This window comes from Cajanus cajan, chromosome 7 (genome assembly GCF_000230855.2).
Source record: "Cajanus cajan strain Asha chromosome 7, NIPB_CcT2T_4, whole genome shotgun sequence".
Taxonomy (NCBI): Eukaryota; Viridiplantae; Streptophyta; class Magnoliopsida; order Fabales; family Fabaceae; genus Cajanus; species Cajanus cajan.
Genome location: NC_138523.1, coordinates 44,890,416 through 44,912,218, shown reverse-complemented (window position 1 = coordinate 44,912,218; position 21,803 = coordinate 44,890,416). Strand labels below are relative to the sequence as shown.

Genomic DNA, 21,803 nt, shown 5'->3' with positions numbered 1-21,803 from the left:
AAATTCACCTACTGAATTTGTTTTCCTAACTCAACTCTTGGCTGAAAATTTTTTGAAATCGCAATACAACAACTATCATAAATGTCTAAAAAAAAACCATCTATATGACTAGCATTTACTGCTCCAGCAAGCATAAAAAGCTGCTTTGAAAAACAGTTATCGCTAACTTTCAGCAAATAGATGGTAAATGAAAACAAACAACGAACGAAAAAATGTCAACTATTTAGTCCGTCCGTAAGCATGTGTCTCCCTGAGTGGGGAGTCTTTCACCTTTATTCCCTGTGTTTTTTACCTTTCAATGATCTATTAGTTCCTGCCAAACAAATCGAATAGTGTAAGAAGCAGAATCTTCTGTAGCACGTAAAATAAACATCTAAAGATAGAGCATAAGAAGTCGTAAACTGCTTCACATGAACAAGACAATATTAAGAAAGAAACTTCGAGGGGACTTTTATATAACTTCATTTTTTGACATTTTGCCACTGCATCAATTACAAGTGGAACAAGAGACAACATAGAAGTAACATGTAGAGGAAAAAATAAACAATTTTTTTCCAATCAACAAGGTAATTAATTATTATTAATTAATGGCTAATAAATTAAGCTCGAGCTGCACCTACTGAAATGGTTGGGGGATCGCCAGCATAAAACTGATTATATAAACATTTCTCTGGTTAAGTGAAGTATATTTGCTATTTTTCTTTTCCCCAAAAAGAATCGTTACAAATAAAAGAAAACAATTCAAGTCTTGTATTGGCTTTGCTATCCGTTGAACAAATAGCTTAGAAATAAAAATAATTTTTTTATTCAATTTTCGTCCAAGTATGTTTTTTTATTAGAAAACAAAATATTCAATGTTAGAAATTCATTTTAGCTTACATTTTTAATATAATTTCTGACAAAATTTTACTGTTTATTAGTTTTTAACTATTATCTTTATAAACCAATGGACAATGGCTAACAAAACCATTAGTTCAAATAAATTAATTTTATTACTAGTTAAATCTTATTACAAATTATAAGATTATAGACTAGTTTGTTTAAACTTAAAAAAAAAAAAAAGTAATATAAAAAAAACGAAAGTGTTTCTTAAAAAACAAACAATAAATTGACACATGACATTCGTGATGCAAGTTTGATATTAGGAATGAAACAATTGACATTTGAAATTGAATTACGCCTAAATCAAACCATTAAATTTGATCATGTGAAAATTTTAATATACCATTCTTGCAACTGTAAAACCACATAACAACCACTGTAGGAAACAGAATAAGAACGAAAAATCAATAATCAAAGCACGTAAAGGAAAAGAATTATATTCTGACGTGTGATATATATATAGCACGACTAAGACCAAATTATCGGACTGACCTTTTTGTTTCTTATCACGGCAGAATGCACTTCCACAACAACACTTAAATGCTTGAATAGGATGTTCATGATCATCAAAGTCAATACAATAGTCCTGCAAATAATATCTGGTGTCTTCAGTAAACTCAAACGATTTTAGACAAACATCAGATGAGTGCAAAGTTCTAGATAGTGTTCTGTGCATTAAGTAATAAGTATAGGATAACAACACTATTACCTAGGCCCTACAGGATATTATTCTCTCAAAATTGCAAGCTTTGCATACGTCAAAGACGAAGTGAGACTTTAACAGCATCACGGTTTTACTGAAATTCATAAACTTGATATTTTTTTTCTAATGAACTATCTGATATATTTCAATTTGTGATCAAATGATTGTAAAAAACCTTTGCATCAGTTATTTTCACACATAAATTGTACCATTATGAAATTTATAATACAATTTTTTTAAAATATATAAATGTTACTCAAAATTATAATGAGCAATTTAAATTATAATATAAACTTTTTAACTAGTGATAATTTAAAAAAGGGTAAACCGAAAATTATACAGATAAATATAAAAGAAAAATAACTTAAGATCAATAAGAAATAAAATTGTTGATTAGTTCAGGTAATGTGCATAAAACACTTACATAGTAGAGAATATTGAAAATGTTTAATTTAAAAGTAAGACTCTTATATTATAAATTATATTATATTATATAATATAATATAAAAATAGATTTTTAATGCACATATCAAACAAAAAAAGTCACCAGTGTATTCTTTATTTTTAGAACATTTTAACATTACACACGTGTTGAAGACACTTGGGAATGAAGATAACCCTGTACCAGTCAATTATCAATCACCTTCAGAAACTTTGTATCATTGTATGGACAAGAACACCAAGAAATCAATAATCAATACTAGAAAAACATAGTTGTCACACAAAAACAAACAACAAGCATGTTTTATTTCACCAATTAAAAGCAATATTTAGAAGTAATATTTGCAAATAAAATATATAAAGAAAATGTCTTCCATTGCTCCAACCGGCTTACCCATGTCAACTCCTCGTATGCGTTTACATTTCTGTTTGTAAAGAGTGCCAGCTGCAGACAAGGATCGAAACAAACAACAAATATGACACAAAAAGTTAAAATTCACAGTTTTTCATATATAAGTAAATTAATCTGTTAAAATGAATATATATATATATTGAGGGGTGATCCGTTTACTTCGGGAGTAAGTCTTATTCCGTTCAATAACTCATGTTCTATATCAAATTTTAACAATCCAACCGTTGAATTTAAAGTCCTTAATGCATAGATCAAATTTACAAATTTTAAAAAAATTTAAAAATTATTTAATATTTCATTTTATTAATTAAAATAAATGTATAAAATAGTTTTATGATTATCTGTCAATTTTAATTAATGAAACGAAGTATCAAATGATTTACAAATTTTTAAAAATTTACGGACTTCTATGCATTAAGAATTTTAAATTTAACGGTTAGATTGTTGAAATTTGATGTAAAACATGAGTTATTGAACAGAGTAAGTCTATTTTGGAATAAACGGATCTCTCTTTTCTCTCTCTCTCTCTCTCTCTCTCTATATATATATATATATATATATATATATATATATATATATATTATCAAACAGACTTTTACATGATAATAGTGACGATCAGGAGTTTCCACTTCAACGGGAATGTCTATCAGATTTGCATCCCAGCATCTGAAATCATGAACACAGGAACCATACTAGACATCAATAGATGAAAAGGACAGAAATAAAATATAGAAAAGAACATTTGTAATGATGAGTGAAAGAAGAGAAAAGAAAATATGATACAAGTCATGGACTCAGAGGTACTCATTTTTGTCAATACAAAATAAAAGGGGAAAAGGAGTAAAAAATGTTTTTTTATGATGGCTTTTGACAACTGACATAAATGGAACCACAAAATTCCAGTAAACTGACAAACAAATAAAATAATTCTGTAGTTCTCCAATCATTTTCACTTTCATTATATATTGAGCCTGCAATTATCAAAAATGATTCTGATCTCTAGTTCCACTATTCAAAAGAAAACGAAAGAAAGCAGACATCATTAATTAACACTCCATCCAAAAACATGATAGGAAATAAAATAATATAAAAAATTGTAGTTTGGTCATGGAATGAGGGATCTTTGTTTCCTTTTTTGGATAACCAAGTGATCATATTTAACTCAGTTTCATGCATAAAGATCTCAACCTACACGTGATCAGGCTAGCCCAATTTCAACAATATAAATCAAACTGCATCATAATGCTTTGTTGTAAATCACGTCAATTGACAAACTATTCCATGTCATAAATCAGCCTAGCCCAATTTTGGCCGGAAGTGATTGAGGTGGACAATTTCAGGAGAATAGTAATCGGGCAGACTCGATTTCATCCTGAATAACAGATATGGTTGATGAATTTTGGAAAAGCACCTATGATTGATAAACCTTGCAACATTTCCATTATATGTTGCATCTAAGCATAGTGCTTCTTCATCCTTTAACACCCCTTCCGAGCCCCAGTCTGCATCAAGGGTTACAGGATATGTATGTCTATCATTGCTGCTGTTCTGCACAATCCTTTCATATAATTCTGTATTGGTTAATATTTCCCCGGCATATTCACATACAAAACATCCCTTAGGCAAATATTCTAGAGCTCTGACGCCCCATCCCTTACCTTCTCCAGTCAAAAACACCTAAATAATAAAGAATAACAAGACTTCATATATCAAATATCATACAAGAAATGTAACAACAATAGTGGCTGGTACAAATAAAAAACAAATGTTAACAGAAACATATTAATTTCCATCGGTAACATAATGCAATTTTCTCTTATCATAACTACATATAACAGCCTCAATAAAATTAATAAAAGGAAGAAAAAAAAATTCTCATCAAATAAATTGTAAGATTGTTCAAAGAATAATTTACCTGCAATTTACATCCTAAGCCTCGTTGCACTACCCGATTTCCACACTGCATGTCACATCCACATTTCCTCCAGCATTCCTTGATAAACTTCCTAACCAGATGCCCCTTGCATGGTTCAGTTTTGTTGTCATTCTTAGACCTCTCCAGTGGGCATACTTGGCAATATACAAAATGATGATCTTGTGGTTCCATTTTCATAGACATGCAAACTGTTAAAAAGTCTTCATTCAACAAACCTTGTGGAGTGTAAGCAAACTCCCCACCTGTTTCTTGAGCACATGCACAAGGAAAAGGTAAGGAAAGACAGTCGCCAGCACAATCAGCACAGCAACCCTCATCCGCAATACGAGCAAGTGAAATATTCACGTTAGCATCTTGATATATTACATTATTGGGTATGTAATTAAACTTTGGCAAGTCCTCACTTCCAGTTTCATCTAACAATGATATTTTAACATTCTCTGAACCTTTTGTAAGGTCACTGACAAAGTGAAAGGAATTATTTTCATGTTCAGTAACTGCTTGCTGTGGCAGACATGTCACATTGTGTGACCCCTTTCGATTTAAATTCAAGCCCAGCTTCAAGTAACTTCCACATAAATCATCTAATACCTTCACCATAGATGATTGAGGCTCAACGATCTTGTAACCCTTCAGGTATTTCTCCTCCATGGACTTCATAACAGCATCCAAATCAGGAATATGGAATTTTGGTTGTCTCAAAGCAGCATCGCAGTTTAAAAAAATTTTAACTTCTCCCAAAGGTGAAGAAGCAATGTTAATATCACCCTTCTGAGTTCTGTTGTTATTATTGCAAGCTGAGCTATCACCTTTCTTGTGCACATTATGAAACAGAGCTAACAGAGATTTGGCATGAAGATTTCCTTTTGAAACATCAGATGAGCCTACATTAAATATCAGCAAGAAATTCACTAAATACCAGTTATATCAAAACACATCTAAACCACAGTTCAAGTGTACAACATGTTTGTTTTTCTGATGCAGTAGAGCACATATCTTGAAAATGAAGAGGCAACTGTAAATTGGTAGATTTAATCTAGTCTTGGTGTATAAGACATCTATAACTGCTCCTTTTTCAGACATTTTTACTACATCTTTGCACCAATATACAAAGCATTGATAACAAATCAATAGCTTTCAGGATCTCCACTCCTAATTTTTATACAGAAGAAAAACTAGAAGAAAGGAGACCTTTCCGGATTCAAATTGAAAGAAATTGGTTCATGATAGATGTAAAAACAAATACAAAATAAAGATAAAAAGGTAAAAGATGTGTAATCAGAAAGACTTTCTAAATTACCATCGTAACTCTTTGAAACAGGTCCAAGATGTAACTTGTGTTTCGCAGTTCTTGGTGCCATAAGCTCCTTCTGATGATGATCACTTGAAATATTTTTCCTATGGAAATGAGGATTGCTAGCTTTATCAATTGGATCTTCACAATGCCCTGCAGCTGAAGCTTTCTCAGGATGCAATTTTCCATCTCTAGCAACCTTGCAAGGTAAAGGTGAGATTCTTTCTCCCTCATTCAACATTGTGCGCAATTTTTGTGAACTGGATGTGGCCTCTATATCTCCAATGCAGGGTTGAGAAGGTTCAACAATTTCCTGTTTAAAAGTCTTTGAATGTATCTCAGTGTTTTCTGCAGACAACTCTTGTTTTGAGTTGTCAGATGATGAAACCTGGTCATCTCCATCCACCAAATGCAGTTTCTGTTTTGGCCTTTCCCCATCAGGATAATTGATTAGAGCTTTTCTCTTACCTTCTGCTTGCTATTAGAAAACAAATATTACAAGGTTTCACCAAAGTACACAAATAGAAACAAAAAACAAAGGGAAAGAAACTGATGAATGTAGATTCAAATGATGAAATCACAAATACTAATAAAAAAATAACACTCCCTTGACTAGTAAAATTTCATCTACCCCATAGGAAGATAAGGACGACAGAAACAACAGATCAACACAAAATAAAAACTTACAATGAAAAGGACAATTCATCGAAACAATGTATAAATATATAAACAAACAAAAGATGTTTAGAGAAACCTTATCTTCCTCCTTCAATTCAAAGTATGCATCTATAAGTGTACGATAATTGTCTTCTTCAATAAGTTCCCAGTTATTCTGATACAATTGTAACAATCTTTTCAACACCGGTTTCACCTCTTCAACAGAAATTCCTAAGGAACTCATGGCATTATAGGCGTTAATGACTCTTGGATTAGGAGCCATTATAACTCCAGAAGTATTTGTCACGCAATTGAACACTAATGTAAAAGACACTTGTATGCAAAAACTTTGTGCCCCTCCAAATTGCTTTTAGCCAAAACTCGCAAACACATTGAGCTTTATATGCCCCCGCAATTAACCTTTTTTTTTTTTTTTTTTTTCTTTTCCTGCATATAACAAAATGGTATCATAGTACAACACCTTAGAGAGATTCAATGCATTGAGAAGAAAATCATCATAGAAAAAAATCAAGCAAATATAATATAACCATTATACCTTAAGGGAAGGAAAACATCGATGAACAAGAATTAAGGAACAACGCAAGAGTCAAGTGACACCTTTCTAAATACTCTATTAATATGATATCACACATTACACCTCATCCAAGAGTATTACTGCGAATTGACATACCTCATCCAAAATTAATGCACTGAAATATCATAGTTTTAGCAACTTTCTCCATATAACACTGATAAACAACCCCACTAGATGATATTGGCTACTCGGATCACACGACGTTATTCTATCAGCAAAAGACCTAAGTTTTTTCAATTTTATTTACCACGAGATTCCTCCAATGTCCTTCTTGTCCCCCCTCTCCTCCTCCATACAGGACCAAAGACCACACTATCTAGTATCCACTCTTCTCAATAGTGCCTCCCGGAGCTTTCTTTCTACATGTCAAAAGCATCTTAATTGATTTTCTGTTATCTTTTTTTCCAATTGGTGCTACACCAATCTTTCATCATTACACAAATATTTTATATCTTATCTTTGCTTGTATGGTCACACATTCATCCTAACATTCTTATTTATGTCTCTGACCTTTTTCTTTTGTTGTCCTTTTGAAGTCTAACATTTACTGTCATATAGTATAGTTAGACATATAGCAATACAATAAAACTTCCTTTGAGTTTGGAAGGAACTCTGAAGTCATAAATATCCCTTAATGATTTCTTCATTTTAGCCATCTTTCTTGTATCCTATGTGTGGCATTCTCGTTAACTTTTCCATCATTTTCTAGTATTAATCCTAGATATTTAAACTTACACATCTTCCACTTTTACTTCCACTTCACATTCATCTTGTCTCTTGCCAAATACGCTGACTTACTTCTACTTAAATGGAAACCCTTTTGTTTTCGAAGTTTGTTTCCAAAGTTCAAGTAGAAAGTTAACTACTTTTGATACCTCAACCAAGACTATATCATCCACAACAACCATAAAATAAGAAAAGATTTTATATGTCCCATGATTAAGTTAAATGTGTAAGGAGTTGAGGCTGAGTTTATTCTTATTGGAAAATTCTTGGTCTCGCATCTTGGTATCCGGACACTAATAGTTACTCCATCGTACATGTCTTTTATAACACAACATAACAATTAATATGAGAATTGAAGGTAAAAAAAACTTATCCTTTGTTTAAGTAACAGTTTATGAGAAGGGGGAGGCCACCACTTTCCAAGCCAAGAACATGCCAAAAGTGTTGGTAAGGGCTTTGATTAAAAAAGAAAATAAATTTTAAAATTTTGCATTAATTTATAAAATATATAGATTTTATAATTATTATATCATTTTGGATTTGTATTATTTATTTGGTTTAATCACTTATTTGGTTCTTATACATGTACACATTTTAGACCTTACACAAAAAGAGTTACTCATTTTAATATCTAGAGATACACTTTTTAATTCGTTGAAGTCTTCTTTATCCAAAAAATGTATGAACTAAAACAAATTATAAAACATATGTATTAGAAATAAAAAAAATATAAAAAAAGGTATACGTGTATTAAAATGAGCAGTTTTTAGATATAAGAACTAAAACATAAATATTATAAAGGTATAGGAACTAAACAAGTAATCAGACTTTTTTATTTAAAAAAAAGAAGTATAAACAGCGCTTTGTAGAAGAAAGCTATTCCACAAGCAACAAAGTTAATTACATAATAGTATAATTAAATTTATATATGTTAATAAAACAAATACAAGGAAATATAAACAACATTTTGTATTCACGTTATTTTCAAATATCTCAATCAATATTTGGAAATATCTAGTAACAGTCAGGGAATCTAGGAAACATTTTACTCCTACATGACTGCCACACCCAAATAAGTATCCAGTATAGGAACACATTGGAATACTTGAATTTTTAAAATAAAAATTTCATTGAGTGCAATCGAAAACAAATATTGTTTACACTTACAAATCCCAATCAACCCCCATGACTCAAGTGCAAGTCCGGCCACACAAAATGCAACATTTTGCTATTATTTTATTTTTATTTTTGCTATTAAATGAAACACATTATAGACACACTCAGTTTAAAAGAGCTTCCTCTATCTTTTCGTCGCTTCCATCCACTAAAACATCTTAAAAGGTTCCTACATGAATGTATGAATGTACCTTCGGAAATCAATTCATGCAACTAGATTATCGTTTTGCTCCTCTTTCAAAAAGGAAATGAGCTTATGCATCAGCAGGGAAAGAATAATTCCAAAGGATACTGCAGCAAGAAGTATGAAAAGTTTTAAAATTTCAATTCCGGACTCGATGAACCAATATATTGTAAGTTACAGTATTGATCTTGTGATCAAATCCTTCATAAACTGTTTCAGCTGCGTTTTTCTTATTGTAAAAAAAAAAAAAAAAAAAAAGTGAAAGAGAAATTACCCCAATTTAATGTTAGGGCAAGTCGTAGCCAGCACTTTTACAAATTACCTTCAAAATAATATCCAGCCAGCAGCTGAAAACAAACCCCCACTACTTTTGTGTTATTGGATCCAGTCCATTGTGTTTTCACTACACTATACCTCTCTCCGTTCCTGCGTAACGAGGAGATTCACCTCCTTTGTAACTAAATATTCCTCCCGTTTTTAAACCGTGATAACAAACACACACTGTTTGCTATACTCAGCCGCAAATTCCTGTGTTTGAAGCTACGCATTTCCCCTAAAAAATTGAGAAATGAATTTTGGTTCAAACCACCCTTATTGTGGTTTGGCACAGGATTTCACGGGAAAAGGAAAGGGGTTTATAAGCATTTTCGTGTTTAATTCAAAGTACGATAAATTCACCTTTTAGCGTTCACTCTCGGCAATATTTAAAGACTAAAAAAATACTACAGTAGTAAATAATATGATATAATATTTCACTTATTATTATTACTTTTATGTATCACTGTGGAATTAGAAATGACATGTTCCATCTTAATTCGCATTGTTCCAATAAATAATTGAAAGGGCGAAAGAAGTAGAGTAATAAAAACAAGATTAAAAGAAAATGAAAGAGATTTTACATACAGAATCGAACAGTGGAAACGTAGCACGGGAGCTAGTGGTGAAGAAGAATCTTGCGAAGGAAGCAATGTTACATTATTTTGTGTGGAAGCTTCGAACAAGACTGAGAGCTACGATATGACGAACACTTGTAGAGCAAGTTACCACTCCCTTTAACGGAACACGTTTTGGTCATGCAAGATCCAAACTCGTAAACTTGAGAGTTCTATGTGTGTTTGGCTTCCACGAAAATCTATTGGAGAATACATGCGTGACTGCGCGCTTATATGCAGCGGAAGCTGGAAGCAGAAGAGTCGCATAGTCTATTGGGTCGGGTTTGTTAAGTGGGCCACCGACACGTGTCATGCACCGGATGACGTGGCGTTTTTATTGGATGGAATTTTATGGTTTGACCTCTCCAGTAGATTGACCATGACTTTCTAGTTCTACGCTGCATATCATTAATTCATCAAAAACAAGATAACCCTTTCATTTATTCTGCGTTGACGGAATTAAAGAACAAAGGAGGCAAAAGTGTCCAAAACCGCAAGGGACCTAAAACAAAAATGGTTATCACTCCCTTTTTCTTTATTCCTACGCCTCAAATTTAATTTTTATAATAAATAAGTACTTTGAATTTACATATATAAATTATAATAGTTTTATATTAAATATTTTTTTATCATATAAATTATATTTAATATTTATGATAAATAATTTATATTGAGATACTGTTTTTTTAATTAATGATAATTTTTTAAATTGAAATTTATTTTAAAATAAAAATGATTATAAGAGATAAAAGTTGAAAAAAACCTATAAACACATTTAATGAAAAAAAAATATTAAAATACTCTCATTAAAAAATAGTTCTAAAAAATATTTTTGTTCAATACAATTATTCTAACTTATATATACATATAATTCCTAAATTTATCTCTTTCCTTCGCACACCCTTCTTCTCCCAGTCACTTATTCTTTTTCTTCTTACCCTGATATTCAGTAATTCACCTCATAGTTGTTGCTCTCGTTTTACGTAACACAACACAAATTAGTTTTCATTATCATCGTAACAATTTGTGTATTATAAAAGACACTCTATAGAAACTATTTTTCATTGTGAGGTAAAAGAAATACTCTCAATCTTGTCATACTACAGTACGCGACAATAAAATTTTCCATTGTGTGATATGAAAAGACACTCTTCATTTTAACTTATTACACAAATAATAGAAATAAAAATGAAAAATTAAAAAGTAGGAGGTTAAGAAAAATATAATTTATGTTTTTTAAAAAAATCCCAAAAATATTTTTGTCGGAAAAAGTAACTAAAAACGCGCTTCTTAAATTATAATCCTTTAAAAAATTGCTTTGCTTGAATGTAATCATGTTTACTTTTAATAAACATTTATTAAAATATATTTTGGATTGCATAATAATTTTAAATAAAAAAAAGTTTAACTTTTATGCACGACGACCAATTAAAAATTTATATTATTAAATAATTAAGACTTAAGACAAACATTACTTTTTTTTTTAAGATATTGTAAAGTCAATAACTTTTTTTTAATAAGATGATGTAACTTTTTTTTTTTATAATAAAGTTAGCTTTTTTTTATAGTAAATTACACTCACAGTTTCTATTTTTTTTTTTATATTGCAACTAATGAAGGACATTTAAAAAAAAATCATGTACAAGTTATATGATATGAATATGTTAATACACTTGACGTTATTTGTGAGTTAAGGAATCATGTAAAATCTTTTCAATTTTTAAGGGTGTGGGTCCAAAATAACGGAGAGGTATCAAGTACAATTTCAAATAAATATAAGAGGTGCGGCTGTAATTTATTTATTTTTTAATCCATCAAAATTACAATGACGGTATTAAAATTTGATCATAAGATTTTATATATACTACCTCAACCCTCCAATATTAAGTCGATCCTAGTAGTTTATAAGATCAATTTCTATAAAGATAAAATGGTATTTTTAATCACAATTTCGTGATCAAGTTGAAACTGAACATCAATACTTGGTTAAGAAGTACAAGTATCGAAACATTTAAACTAAAATATATGATATTTTGTGATTAAATAACAATATAAATTATTTTTATATTAATTTATAATTTTTGAAAAAATAAAATATACTTTTTTAGAATAACATTTAGATCATAAATAAAGTATACATAACTAATTAATTAATTGAAATTGAAAGTAAAAATATTTTTTAAAAATAAAAAAACCCACATTATAAGTTAAAATACACAAGTTTAGGTGTGAGACTTTCATTCTCAACCATACATTCCTAATATTAAAAACATATGTAATTATATTAATTAAAATAATTATGGTTAACATGATATTTATAGTTTGAACATTAAAATTAATTAATAACATATATATATATATATATATATATATATATATATATATATATATATATATATTAAAAACAAACACAAAAGAGAAAATGCACTAACTATCTCTTAAATATAAGATCTCCATCATATCCTCTAATATCAACAAAGATATATGAGTAGAACAAGAAGACTTCACAACTAAAGTGTTAGACAAGGTATTTTCAATATTACAAAGAAAAGCTCCATGATAGACTTGAGAAGGCTCTAATTTTAGAAATTAAGCATAAGGGTGAGTCAATGGAACTCCCTCACTGATAAAAGAAATGACAACATGATTCACACATTATATTTAGAAAATCATATTACTAAATTCTAGGCAAACCATGAAAAATTGCTAACAATCAACATTTGTATTTGAAGTGAAACTACACGTGTGACGTAGCAAGTTAGTATTTTAGTAGCCCAGAACGGGCCGTTCCCAATCTGGAACGGGCCGTTCCAAGCTATTAAAATGACCAGTAAATCGTAGTTGAGAACGGGCCATTTTGGAGGGAGAACGGGCCGTTCTGGAGGGAGAACGAGCCGTTCTGGTTGGAGAACGGGCCGTTTCAGAGGGAGAATGGGCCATTCTGGAGGGGAGTACGGACCGTTCTAGATGGAGAACGGGCTGTTTTGGATGAGTTCCAGGATGGGCCGTTCTGATTTCAGAACGGCCGTTCCGTATCAAATTTATGTACATGTTGAGGGGGTGCAGAACGGGCCGTTCCGGATTCGGTACAGGCCGTTCTGGCCACTCCGGAATGTCTATAAATAGAGGTTGTGAGTAGTTGAGGAGGAGAGGTTTTTTTTTAGAGAGAAGTTCTAGAGAGAAGGGCTCTGGACTGGAAAGTTGACTTTTGAAGGATTGAAGTTCCGAGTTGAGCTTCGGAAGGGGGATTCTGCTTCTTGGCTATCCTGATCCAATCTTCAGGTTAGGGAAGTTAGGATTTCTTGCCAGTTGTGTGTTGTAGTGAGCTAGGACTCACGAATTGCTGAGATTTTCAAAGATTTTGAGCTGTTTTGGATGAAAACTCATTTTTCGGGGTTCTCAGGTTTTTTGGTAAAATTTGGGATTTTCATTGTTTATGGTTGCATGTGGGTAAAGCTGAGATTTTTGGGTTGTTTAATGAAAATGTGATGTTTTGGGCCGACTGCATGTGTTTGGAAAGCTGATTTGGTGCAGGTTTGGAAGAGATTTTTGAAGTTTAAGGGTTGTTGCTGGGTATCACACCGGGCCCAGTTCTTCGCGCCGGGCGCGTGACCATCAGAAGGCTCCATTGGGCAAGCCCACTAGGCGCAGTGGTGTATGCGTCGGGTGAGCTTGAGGGTGTAAGCCTCTGGATGGCCCACGCCGAGCGTGGTTGGACTGCGCTGGGGGCGATATCAGTAAGTGACATTGCTTGGGGATTTCTGGTGTGGCGTGTTGTCTCGCCGGGCGTGGAGACTCCTTGGGAGTCTCTGTCAGAGGTGGCGCCTTGCGCCGGGTGTGAGATTTTGGGGTAGTCTCTGCTTACCCTACGCTGAGCGAGGGTTTGCACGCTGGGCGTGTGAGACCTTCTGAGGTCTCTGCCTCCTAGCACGTCGGGCGCAATGGAAATTGCGTCAGGCGCGCTGAGCCCTGGTGCTCTCTAGTTGTACCACGCCGGGCGCGACCATGAGCGCACTGGGCGTAGACATGATATTTGATGTTAAGCTGTTATGCGTATAAATGTGATGATAGATATGCTGAGCTGAGCTATAGTTGTCAAATATTGCTGTGCTGACTAGTTGATAATGCTGAATTATGATGTTGAGCTGTAATGGATGAATATGTCGTGCTGTTAGATGTTATTGCCGATTAAGGATGTTTAGGTTGTGCTGTAAGTTGTTTAGCTGAGATGTAAGCCGCTATTGCTGTATGTTGATATTGTTGTGTTGTAAGTTGTTTAGCTGAGCTATAAGCCGCTATTGCTGTATGCTGATATTGTTGTGCTGTAAGTTATTTAGCTGAGCTGTAAGCCGCTATTGCTGTATGCTGATATTGTTGTGCTGTAAGTTGTTTAGCTGAGCTGTAAGCCGCTATTGCTGTATGGTGATATTGTTGTATGCTGATATTGTTGTGCTGTAAATTGTTTAGCTGAGCTGTAAGCCGCTATTGTTGTATGCTGATATTGTTGTGCTGTAAGTTGTTTAGCTGAGCTGTAAGCCACTATTGTTGTATGCTGATATTGTTATGCTGTAAGTTGTTTAGCTGAGTTGTAAGCCGCTATTGTTGTATGCCGATATTGTTGCGCTGTGCTGAGCTGTATGCTGTTATAGCTGCTAAGTCGGTGCTATTATAGCCACTATGTGGTGCTGTTATTGCCGTTATGCGGTGCTGTTATTGCTGCTATGCAGTGCCGTGCTCCGTGCTGTTAGGAGCTATTGTAGGCCGTAAGGCTGAGCTGTTGATCACTAAGATTAGAGGAGATGTTTTCGAAATTCCTCATCTCATTGTGTGGATTGAGTGGTTGTGGTGCTCTTAGAGCCCAATTTGTTGAAAACCCTCCCTGGAAAGTTGATCCTTGGAGTGGTAACTTGTTGTTCTTCTATAAGTTCTTAGTGGTCCCGTGTGTGGGCAAGGTCGAGACACACGTGTATAAAGCGACCACGGTATAGGGGCCAGGTTGAGCTATACCGCTTACAAGCGACCAATACTAACTTATATGTGTGACGACACATTGTGTGTTACTACTGTTTACCGTTGTGTACTGCTTTTCTCTACTGTTATTGCTGAATGATGTGAAAGGTGTGTTGTTATATATATTAAGCTGATGTTGTTAAGATGATTGATGTGCTGATAGCTGTAGCTATTTATTATTCATATATTTATATATGTATGTTGTTTCTTTCACTAGCTTACCCTTTATGTTTCCATGTGGTTTGGACTGCGATGATCATATTATGTATGGGAGCAGGGCAGGGTTAGGTTGGTGTTTGCTGAGGAGAGTCTGCAGCTAGCAGATGAAGTTTTATTCTTTTGATGTATTTAGCTACTTAGTTAGCATTTGCTAGATGTATTTTGTACACTTTGATTCTAGATGGATTTGGACCTTGTATATATATATATTCTAGATCCTATATGTATATACTTGTTCGTTTCTGTGTAGTATTCTGGTGTGCTGTGTTGTGTGTATTGACCAGGCGGGTCGTTACAACACGAGCCGACATATCCCTATGTCCAATTCCCCAAATGATCTTTGAAAACTTCAAAACTAGAAAAAATTATATTTTCTTTGGAGTTACCATTTATATTCAACTTAACAAAGTGTTGTGGTGGTGGATTCCAACCTATCATGAAGTCTTGATACTGAAAAGATGAAATCACAACATTTTGTCAGTGTCACTAACTAGACAATGAATTTGGTAGATAATAACCAACGTTGTCAAACTATATCTTGAAGTACTTTAATGTTTTTGAACCTCCAAATGTACCATGTCACAACTAAATGAATCCTTCTTTGACCAGTAGAATGACTTTACAACTAGGTAGCAACAATTATTTGAGGATCATTTACATGGAATGAGAATTGGAGAGTGTTCCATATGATCTCAACTTTGTTACAATCTATCAACATATGTAAAATTAATTTTTCAAGATCTCCACACCTGTTACAAGAAGAGTCAATAGAAAAATGTCTATAACAACAAAAGTTGTTAGTTGGAAGAGAGTTATGACTAGCAATATATAGAAAATGTTTAATATTTTATGGAAAAGGAGTAGACAACACCTAGTATTTAACATCAAGCAAAGCATTATGGGTAAATAAGGTTTGTGTAATCCATTAATAAGCAAACTTGGTAGTATATTATCTATCAAAAAGAAGAATCTCAAATGATCATATCTCGCACATCTTCAACCAAAAAATTACTACAAATAAAAGCTTTGACCTTGTTTGTACATGGTGTTGATAATAAATTTAAATGTCACGACCTAGTATTATTCAAAAGAAGAAAAATTTAAATAATTAAAAAGAGACATGAGGTTTTGAGTTTAAAGATTTTCACTTGATTATTGATTATTGTGCTTGCAAAAAGTGTTAGTAATTAATTTAATATTTTTTAATGTTATCTCAATAATGTCTTTAATTTAATTATGGTTTCATTTTCATTGACTACTTTTTCTTTTCATATCTTGTTCACATAGCGGGTAATTTAGGAAAAAATATTTTAAAACAAAATTGATACAATTAAATGATATTTCCCCCTTCCCACAAACCAGTGAGTCAATGACAACATGTTAATATTTTTAGACACATATTAAATACGTCAATAAATATAACTTTTTTTTATATACAATTTTACTAAAATAACTTATTTTTTCACTAAATACATTACTTTTAGTTGTATTAGTTGAATATTTCTTCCATTTTTTATTTATAGTCGTTTTGTTATTATTTTTTTTCATTGTCACTTTTATAAAATTAATGATTTATTAATTGTTTTTCATTTTTACTATTGATAATTAATATGTGTTTACTGAACAACGTGTTTATTCATTTTTAATGTACCTATTTCTTTTACAACCATCTAAGAAGTATAACAGAAAAATAAGTAATAAATACTTTGAAAAACTAAAATATCAATCATTTTTTTTAATTCTTGTACATAATTCTTAAACATCAAACAAAAAAAATCCGGAGAGAGTAGTTTATAAAGGGACAATTTAGGAGAAAAATTAATAGTACTTATAGTCCATGTTATAAGTGATAAATTAAATTTTTCTGTAGTCTAATTATAAGTAATAATCATTAGTTTTTAAAAATACTCAAGGTTAAATTTCTTTTATATCCTTCATCTATTATTAACTTTATTTGTTATGCATTTACTTATAATTAACATTAAATATAATAATCACTTAAAATAAATGATATATTTAAAATAAAATTTGAATTTATGGTATAATTAATTAAAAAATTATATTAATTACTTTTTGTTTGTCTTAGTGATTCATCCTATATCGCTTATAATTAGGAGCACAGGTAGTATTATATTGAGAAATGAGATAATTCATTTTTGAAATATTTTTCTAATGCTAAAATTGTTGTTATTGTAGAATAAATAAGTATTACCTAATTTTCTTAATTAACATATTTTTTTGTTATGTATATGTATTTTTTTTTGTTACGTATGATTTTTTAATTTAGTTAATTGAATAATGTGCATGAGTTTTTTTTTTATAATCTTTTTAGTAGTAATTTTGATTTTTATAAATAAAAAAAATATGATATCAATTAACAAAGCATTCTTAAAAAAAAGTGTAAAAATCACTAGATTCAATGTAATGATGAAAGTTGAAATAATAAACATATGATATTAAATTTAAATTTTTGTATCATCTTTTATAATAATTGTGATAGATAAATTTTTTTTTGTATTGTAAATGTTTCTCATCTAATTAATAAGAGTAATTGGTTTGAGAAAGTATTTGACAATAAAATAAGACTCAATTAAAAAGTAAGAATCCTTTTTTACACCAAAGTAAGAAATGTTTTCAACACTGTAATCAGGTATTGTAGAAACAAAGTTATCCTCTAGTAAAGAAAAAACAGAGCAATGAGGATTATATACGGATAATCATATCCTAATACTTGATTACTTGTTAGTAATATTTTTTCTACCACTTTTTTATATTGAAATTTGTTGAAAACCGTACTAAATTAATAAAGTGTCACTGCCATTTTCTTCTATTCATAGTCGTCTTTTCTAAATCTAGAGTTAAGTAGTGATAAAAAAATAAAACCCAAAAACAGAGCTGCGGCCCCTCCAACAATTATTGCCGCCAACTTTTCGGTGTTGATATTTCTGCTTGTCCCTGTATTCATAAATTTCGTATATAATTAATCAGTAATCATGTATAATAATGAGTAAATAGGTTATACAGATAGTATAAAATAGTTATAAAAATCATAAATTAATCGTGTAATAAATTTATTAGTTTTTATAATAATCATTTTAAAATTTATATATCAACGGTGATCTTTTTATTAGTTAATAATAGAAAAACAATTTTTACTTTTATAATATATCAACATTAAACTCTAATGTTTATTAATTATATTGTCTTTGAGTTTAACTATTTCTATTTTTTTTTTTTAAGTAAAAGAGATTTATTAAAAAGGAGTACAAAAGATACTCTAACCCATATACAAATATAATAAGTCAAAGAATACTTGTAGTAACTAAAAAATATGATACCTATTTTACAACTACAAAAAAAAATATGATACCTAATAAGCAATTATTAAGTAATTTATCCCAGATTTTACACACAGAGAGACAGTGGTTGAATTACTAAGTGATTTACCCTATTACATCGGAAGAATATCAATATCTAACTATTAATAACTTACATGACTAACGTTAAGCAACCCAAAATTATCTTGTATTATTTAATTTTTTTTTGCAAAAATTTTGTAAATCTAATATGATGTGAGAATAAAAAAAATGTCTCTGTATTGAGGAGTTATTGTTCGCATAGATTTTCTCCGACATCAGGATCTAAAATTAGTAATATTTGTGGATTATATACAAAATTTTAAAATATTGAATTAATATAATAATTAAAGATTGTATAACATAAGAAAAATAATGAATTTAAACAAGTGGGGAATATTTCAATCCAAAACTGAAATAATATATTTTTATATAAAAAAATTGCTGAATAAATTAAGGCCAAGCTTTGATACAATTCCTTAAATATATTATTTGTATGTTTTCAATTAGAATTAAAAATTTAATCAATTAACATAATAAACATTTACCTTAGAAAATTTAATATAGTTTACCAAGGTGAAATTTCAAATTTAATTAGAGAAAATATATTAAAAAATTGTATTTAAGTTCTGTTAATAAATTAACTATCAGGAAAAGGCTATAAACAGTTTGAAGATAACGTGAAAATAAATAAAAAGATTTTTATAAATAGTATTTAAAATATTATTTGTAAACAAATATTACTGACATATTAATTTTAGGTTGTATTTATTACCTTAAAATAATAAAGAAAATGCAAACAAGAGTTTGTTCTTGATTCAATTTAATAATTAATTACCTGGGACAGGGTTGCCATGCATGGCATAGCTTATGAAACATTTATGAAGATATATTTGTGCCGAACGTGAAGTAGCGCATTGTTCCTTAGCAACCTGCAGTGCATCGTTTACGCAATTACTACAGTCACAAGTGTCCGAATCCCCTTCACACTGCGCCATCAGTTTCACCGACTTATAATTCGTTATATAGAACCCGTTACTGTTCAGAATCCCACTTTCCAGTGCCACAAATGCCTCGTCCATCAACCCTTTAAACCCCATATAATCCCCAACCGCTTCTCCACAATCCTTGTGAAGCAAAATGCTACTTTCATCAGATTCACCACCTGTTTCTGGAACCTCCTCGCTTTCGTATACGTAGTGAATGTAGCAACCGTGAAGCTGAACCCGTGCTGACATGGAATCGCCGCACAAGGTGTTTGACATGTGAGGCAGCGTGCTCACGCAGCTGAAACAATCTTCTTTGCTGATATCCTCTCTGCATTGGAAAAGGCCTGAGATGGCTGTGTCGTCGGTAACGGCTTCCATGGTTTTGAAGAACTTGTGTTGGGAGGATTGTGCGATGAGTTGCTGGAATAGAGAATTGAGGGTTTGAGAATAAGTTTGGAATGGTTGGTGGTTCTTCGAGGTTTGGGTTGCACATGTTTTGTACACTAATGTGCTATAGTCGGAAACTGGTTTGGAAGAAGGTAATAGGAAGAGGAAGAAAGGGAGAGTAAAGAGGATGGTGGAATGGGAAATATCCATTTTGGGTGCAACGCTATAGCATTAATTAATTTGGTGGTTTTGAGATCAACCACACTGGATTTGGTTGCATAAATATATAGTTGATGCTCTAGGAAATGATGCTATGCATGGTGGCTTGGCTTGGCTTGGGGGTTGGGATTTTGGTTCGCATTTTCATTCCTAATCCTATCTACCGAATTAACTGACATAGACTCAACAGTCAACACACCTGCCTTAGTCCGTTTTAAACCTTGTGTCACAAGTTTTCTATCTATCTACCGCGCATGGCGGGTTAGAAATTTGAAGTTTGCTTGGTTTAAAGCTAGTCAAAATTCATTTTAAATATAATTAACATGGTGTTCAAACTTCAAATTAATTTTATTCATAAATAATTTATTATAATAAAGTATGTGTATTTTATTAAAAACTTTTTATCAAACACATACCAACTAGCTAGTAACTTTTTATTTTATTTTATTTCTTAACTTTATCTTTGCTAGCTGCTAGCTTGAGTCACGTTATCAATAAATAACTAATAAGTGAAGTTGACAATTGGTGATGTAGGTGAAATCTCAAAATGGAAGCACAGTGTTCATAACATTCAAGTATCACTTTCTCTCTCTTAAATTCTGGTAGCAAAATTATACGGTTAAGAATTAAAAATCATGCTAGAGATATGGTTTTTTTGAATTGAGAATTTTAACTTGGATTCTCTTCGATAAAAATTCTCACCATCAAAATTTCATGTCCCATTTTTTATTAGGAAATTTCTTTGGAATTCCTTTTAAATAGGGGTTTTCGATGCCCCTCATGTAATTTGTGTATTAATGAGACACATCATCTTTCTTTTTGAAATATTGATTGGATTTTTTTGTTGAACCCAAATTTAGGGATATGGATAATGATGAAAAAAATAACCGCTAAACCATTTTCTACTGCTTGGATCTCTGATTTCCTCTTCCGATGCTCCTTGTCTGATCTTATGGTCCTCAAAAAGCAAAGCTCCGTCGGCAAGAAATTCACCAGCATTTTTGTCGCATTCTTGTGGCAGAGCCTAAATGACAACGGGAGGACTCTACACTGGGTGGAGTTTTGGACCGATGTCACCACCGATAGGCGGAGGAGGAACTTGTCCTCATTGTCATTTTTGGCGTCGTCAGTGATAAATAACATGAGGGGTCTTTGGAGATCCAAATCCCAACCATTTTGTAGAGAGATTAAACCTCAACCTCTCCAGTGAGACAATGCTGAAAACGACGATGAGGACGAGTTCCTCCTCCACCTATTTGTGGCAGCGTTGGTCCAGAATTCCTATTGGCGTTGAGACTCCATTGCAAGAACTCGATTGAAACACAGGTGGACTTCTCGTTGACAGAGCACTGGATTTTGAGGATCACATGATCACTACAAGACACATCCTACACTAATATTATACATGTCACTAAAAATTACTTTTACTTATACAATAACTACAATATATATTAATATCAGCAACGACCCTTGCAGACTCAGAAGTCATTTGTCCATCTGACTTTGTTCGGGCTGCTATCCACATCTCATGGCGGGGAGGTGACTCCACACGGTCAACAGACTCAACCCCTGCTGCCTCTGCCCTAACTTTCATCATTTTCTTTTTTTTTTAATTCATATTCCCCTCTTGAAAATAGATGGGGTGCATAATTCTTGCTCTGTCGTTCTTGGGAAGCTATTCTTTT

General features: G+C 31.8%; 2 protein-coding genes across 8 annotated transcripts; both read right to left on the bottom strand.

Moving 5' to 3' along the window:
* Positions 1–82: 82 nt before the first annotated feature.
* Positions 83–10,148, bottom strand: LOC109795379 (putative inactive histone-lysine N-methyltransferase SUVR2). Of its 7 annotated transcripts, none has more exons than XM_029270159.2 (10): positions 9,910–10,148; positions 9,014–9,113; positions 6,423–6,772; positions 5,675–6,146; positions 4,354–5,258; positions 3,850–4,115; positions 3,038–3,104; positions 2,421–2,471; positions 1,375–1,468; positions 83–313 (listed from the first exon to the last, which is right to left on the bottom strand). In XM_029270159.2, exons 3-10 carry the CDS (start codon positions 6,606–6,608, stop codon positions 273–275), a joined length of 2,082 nt encoding a protein of 693 aa, XP_029125992.1. In that variant the 5' UTR covers positions 6,609–6,772; positions 9,014–9,113; positions 9,910–10,148; the 3' UTR covers positions 83–272. The 7 variants fall into 7 exon arrangements, 6 of the variants coding, with proteins under 6 accessions (XP_029125992.1, XP_029125990.1, XP_029125991.1 ...); XM_029270157.2 differs by lacking the exon at positions 9,910–10,148 and adding an exon at positions 9,281–9,794; XM_029270158.2 differs by lacking the exon at positions 9,910–10,148 and adding an exon at positions 9,329–9,794.
* A 7,395-nt stretch (positions 10,149–17,543) lies between these two features.
* On the bottom strand, positions 17,544–21,505 carry LOC109808705 (plasmodesmata-located protein 2). The gene is made up of 2 exons (XM_020371821.3): positions 19,362–21,505; positions 17,544–18,122 (listed from the first exon to the last, which is right to left on the bottom strand). The coding sequence occupies exons 1-2, from the start codon at positions 20,107–20,109 to the stop codon at positions 17,995–17,997; spliced, it is 876 nt and encodes a 291-aa protein (XP_020227410.1). The 5' UTR covers positions 20,110–21,505; the 3' UTR covers positions 17,544–17,994.
* Positions 21,506–21,803: the final 298 nt, after the last annotated feature.

What these genes read in the sequence shown, in the direction of transcription:
- LOC109795379 (XM_029270159.2), bottom strand. Translation starts at nt 6,608, where the DNA reads ATGGCTCCTAATCCAAGAGTCATTAACGCCTATAATGCCATGAGTTCC. An exon ending in CTGATCGTCACTATTATCAT is followed by an intron (nt 2,472 to 3,037) that starts GTAAAAGTCTGT and finishes CCTTGTCTGCAG; the next exon opens with CTGGCACTCTTTACAAACAG. An exon ending in CCGTGATAAGAAACAAAAAG is followed by an intron (nt 314 to 1,374) that starts GTCAGTCCGATA and finishes TTTGTTTGGCAG; the next exon opens with GAACTAATAGATCATTGAAA.
- LOC109808705 (XM_020371821.3), bottom strand. Translation starts at nt 20,109, where the DNA reads ATGGATATTTCCCATTCCACCATCCTCTTTACTCTCCCTTTCTTCCTC. An exon ending in GCATGGCAACCCTGTCCCAG is followed by an intron (nt 18,123 to 19,361) that starts GTAATTAATTAT and finishes TTATGAATACAG; the next exon opens with GGACAAGCAGAAATATCAAC.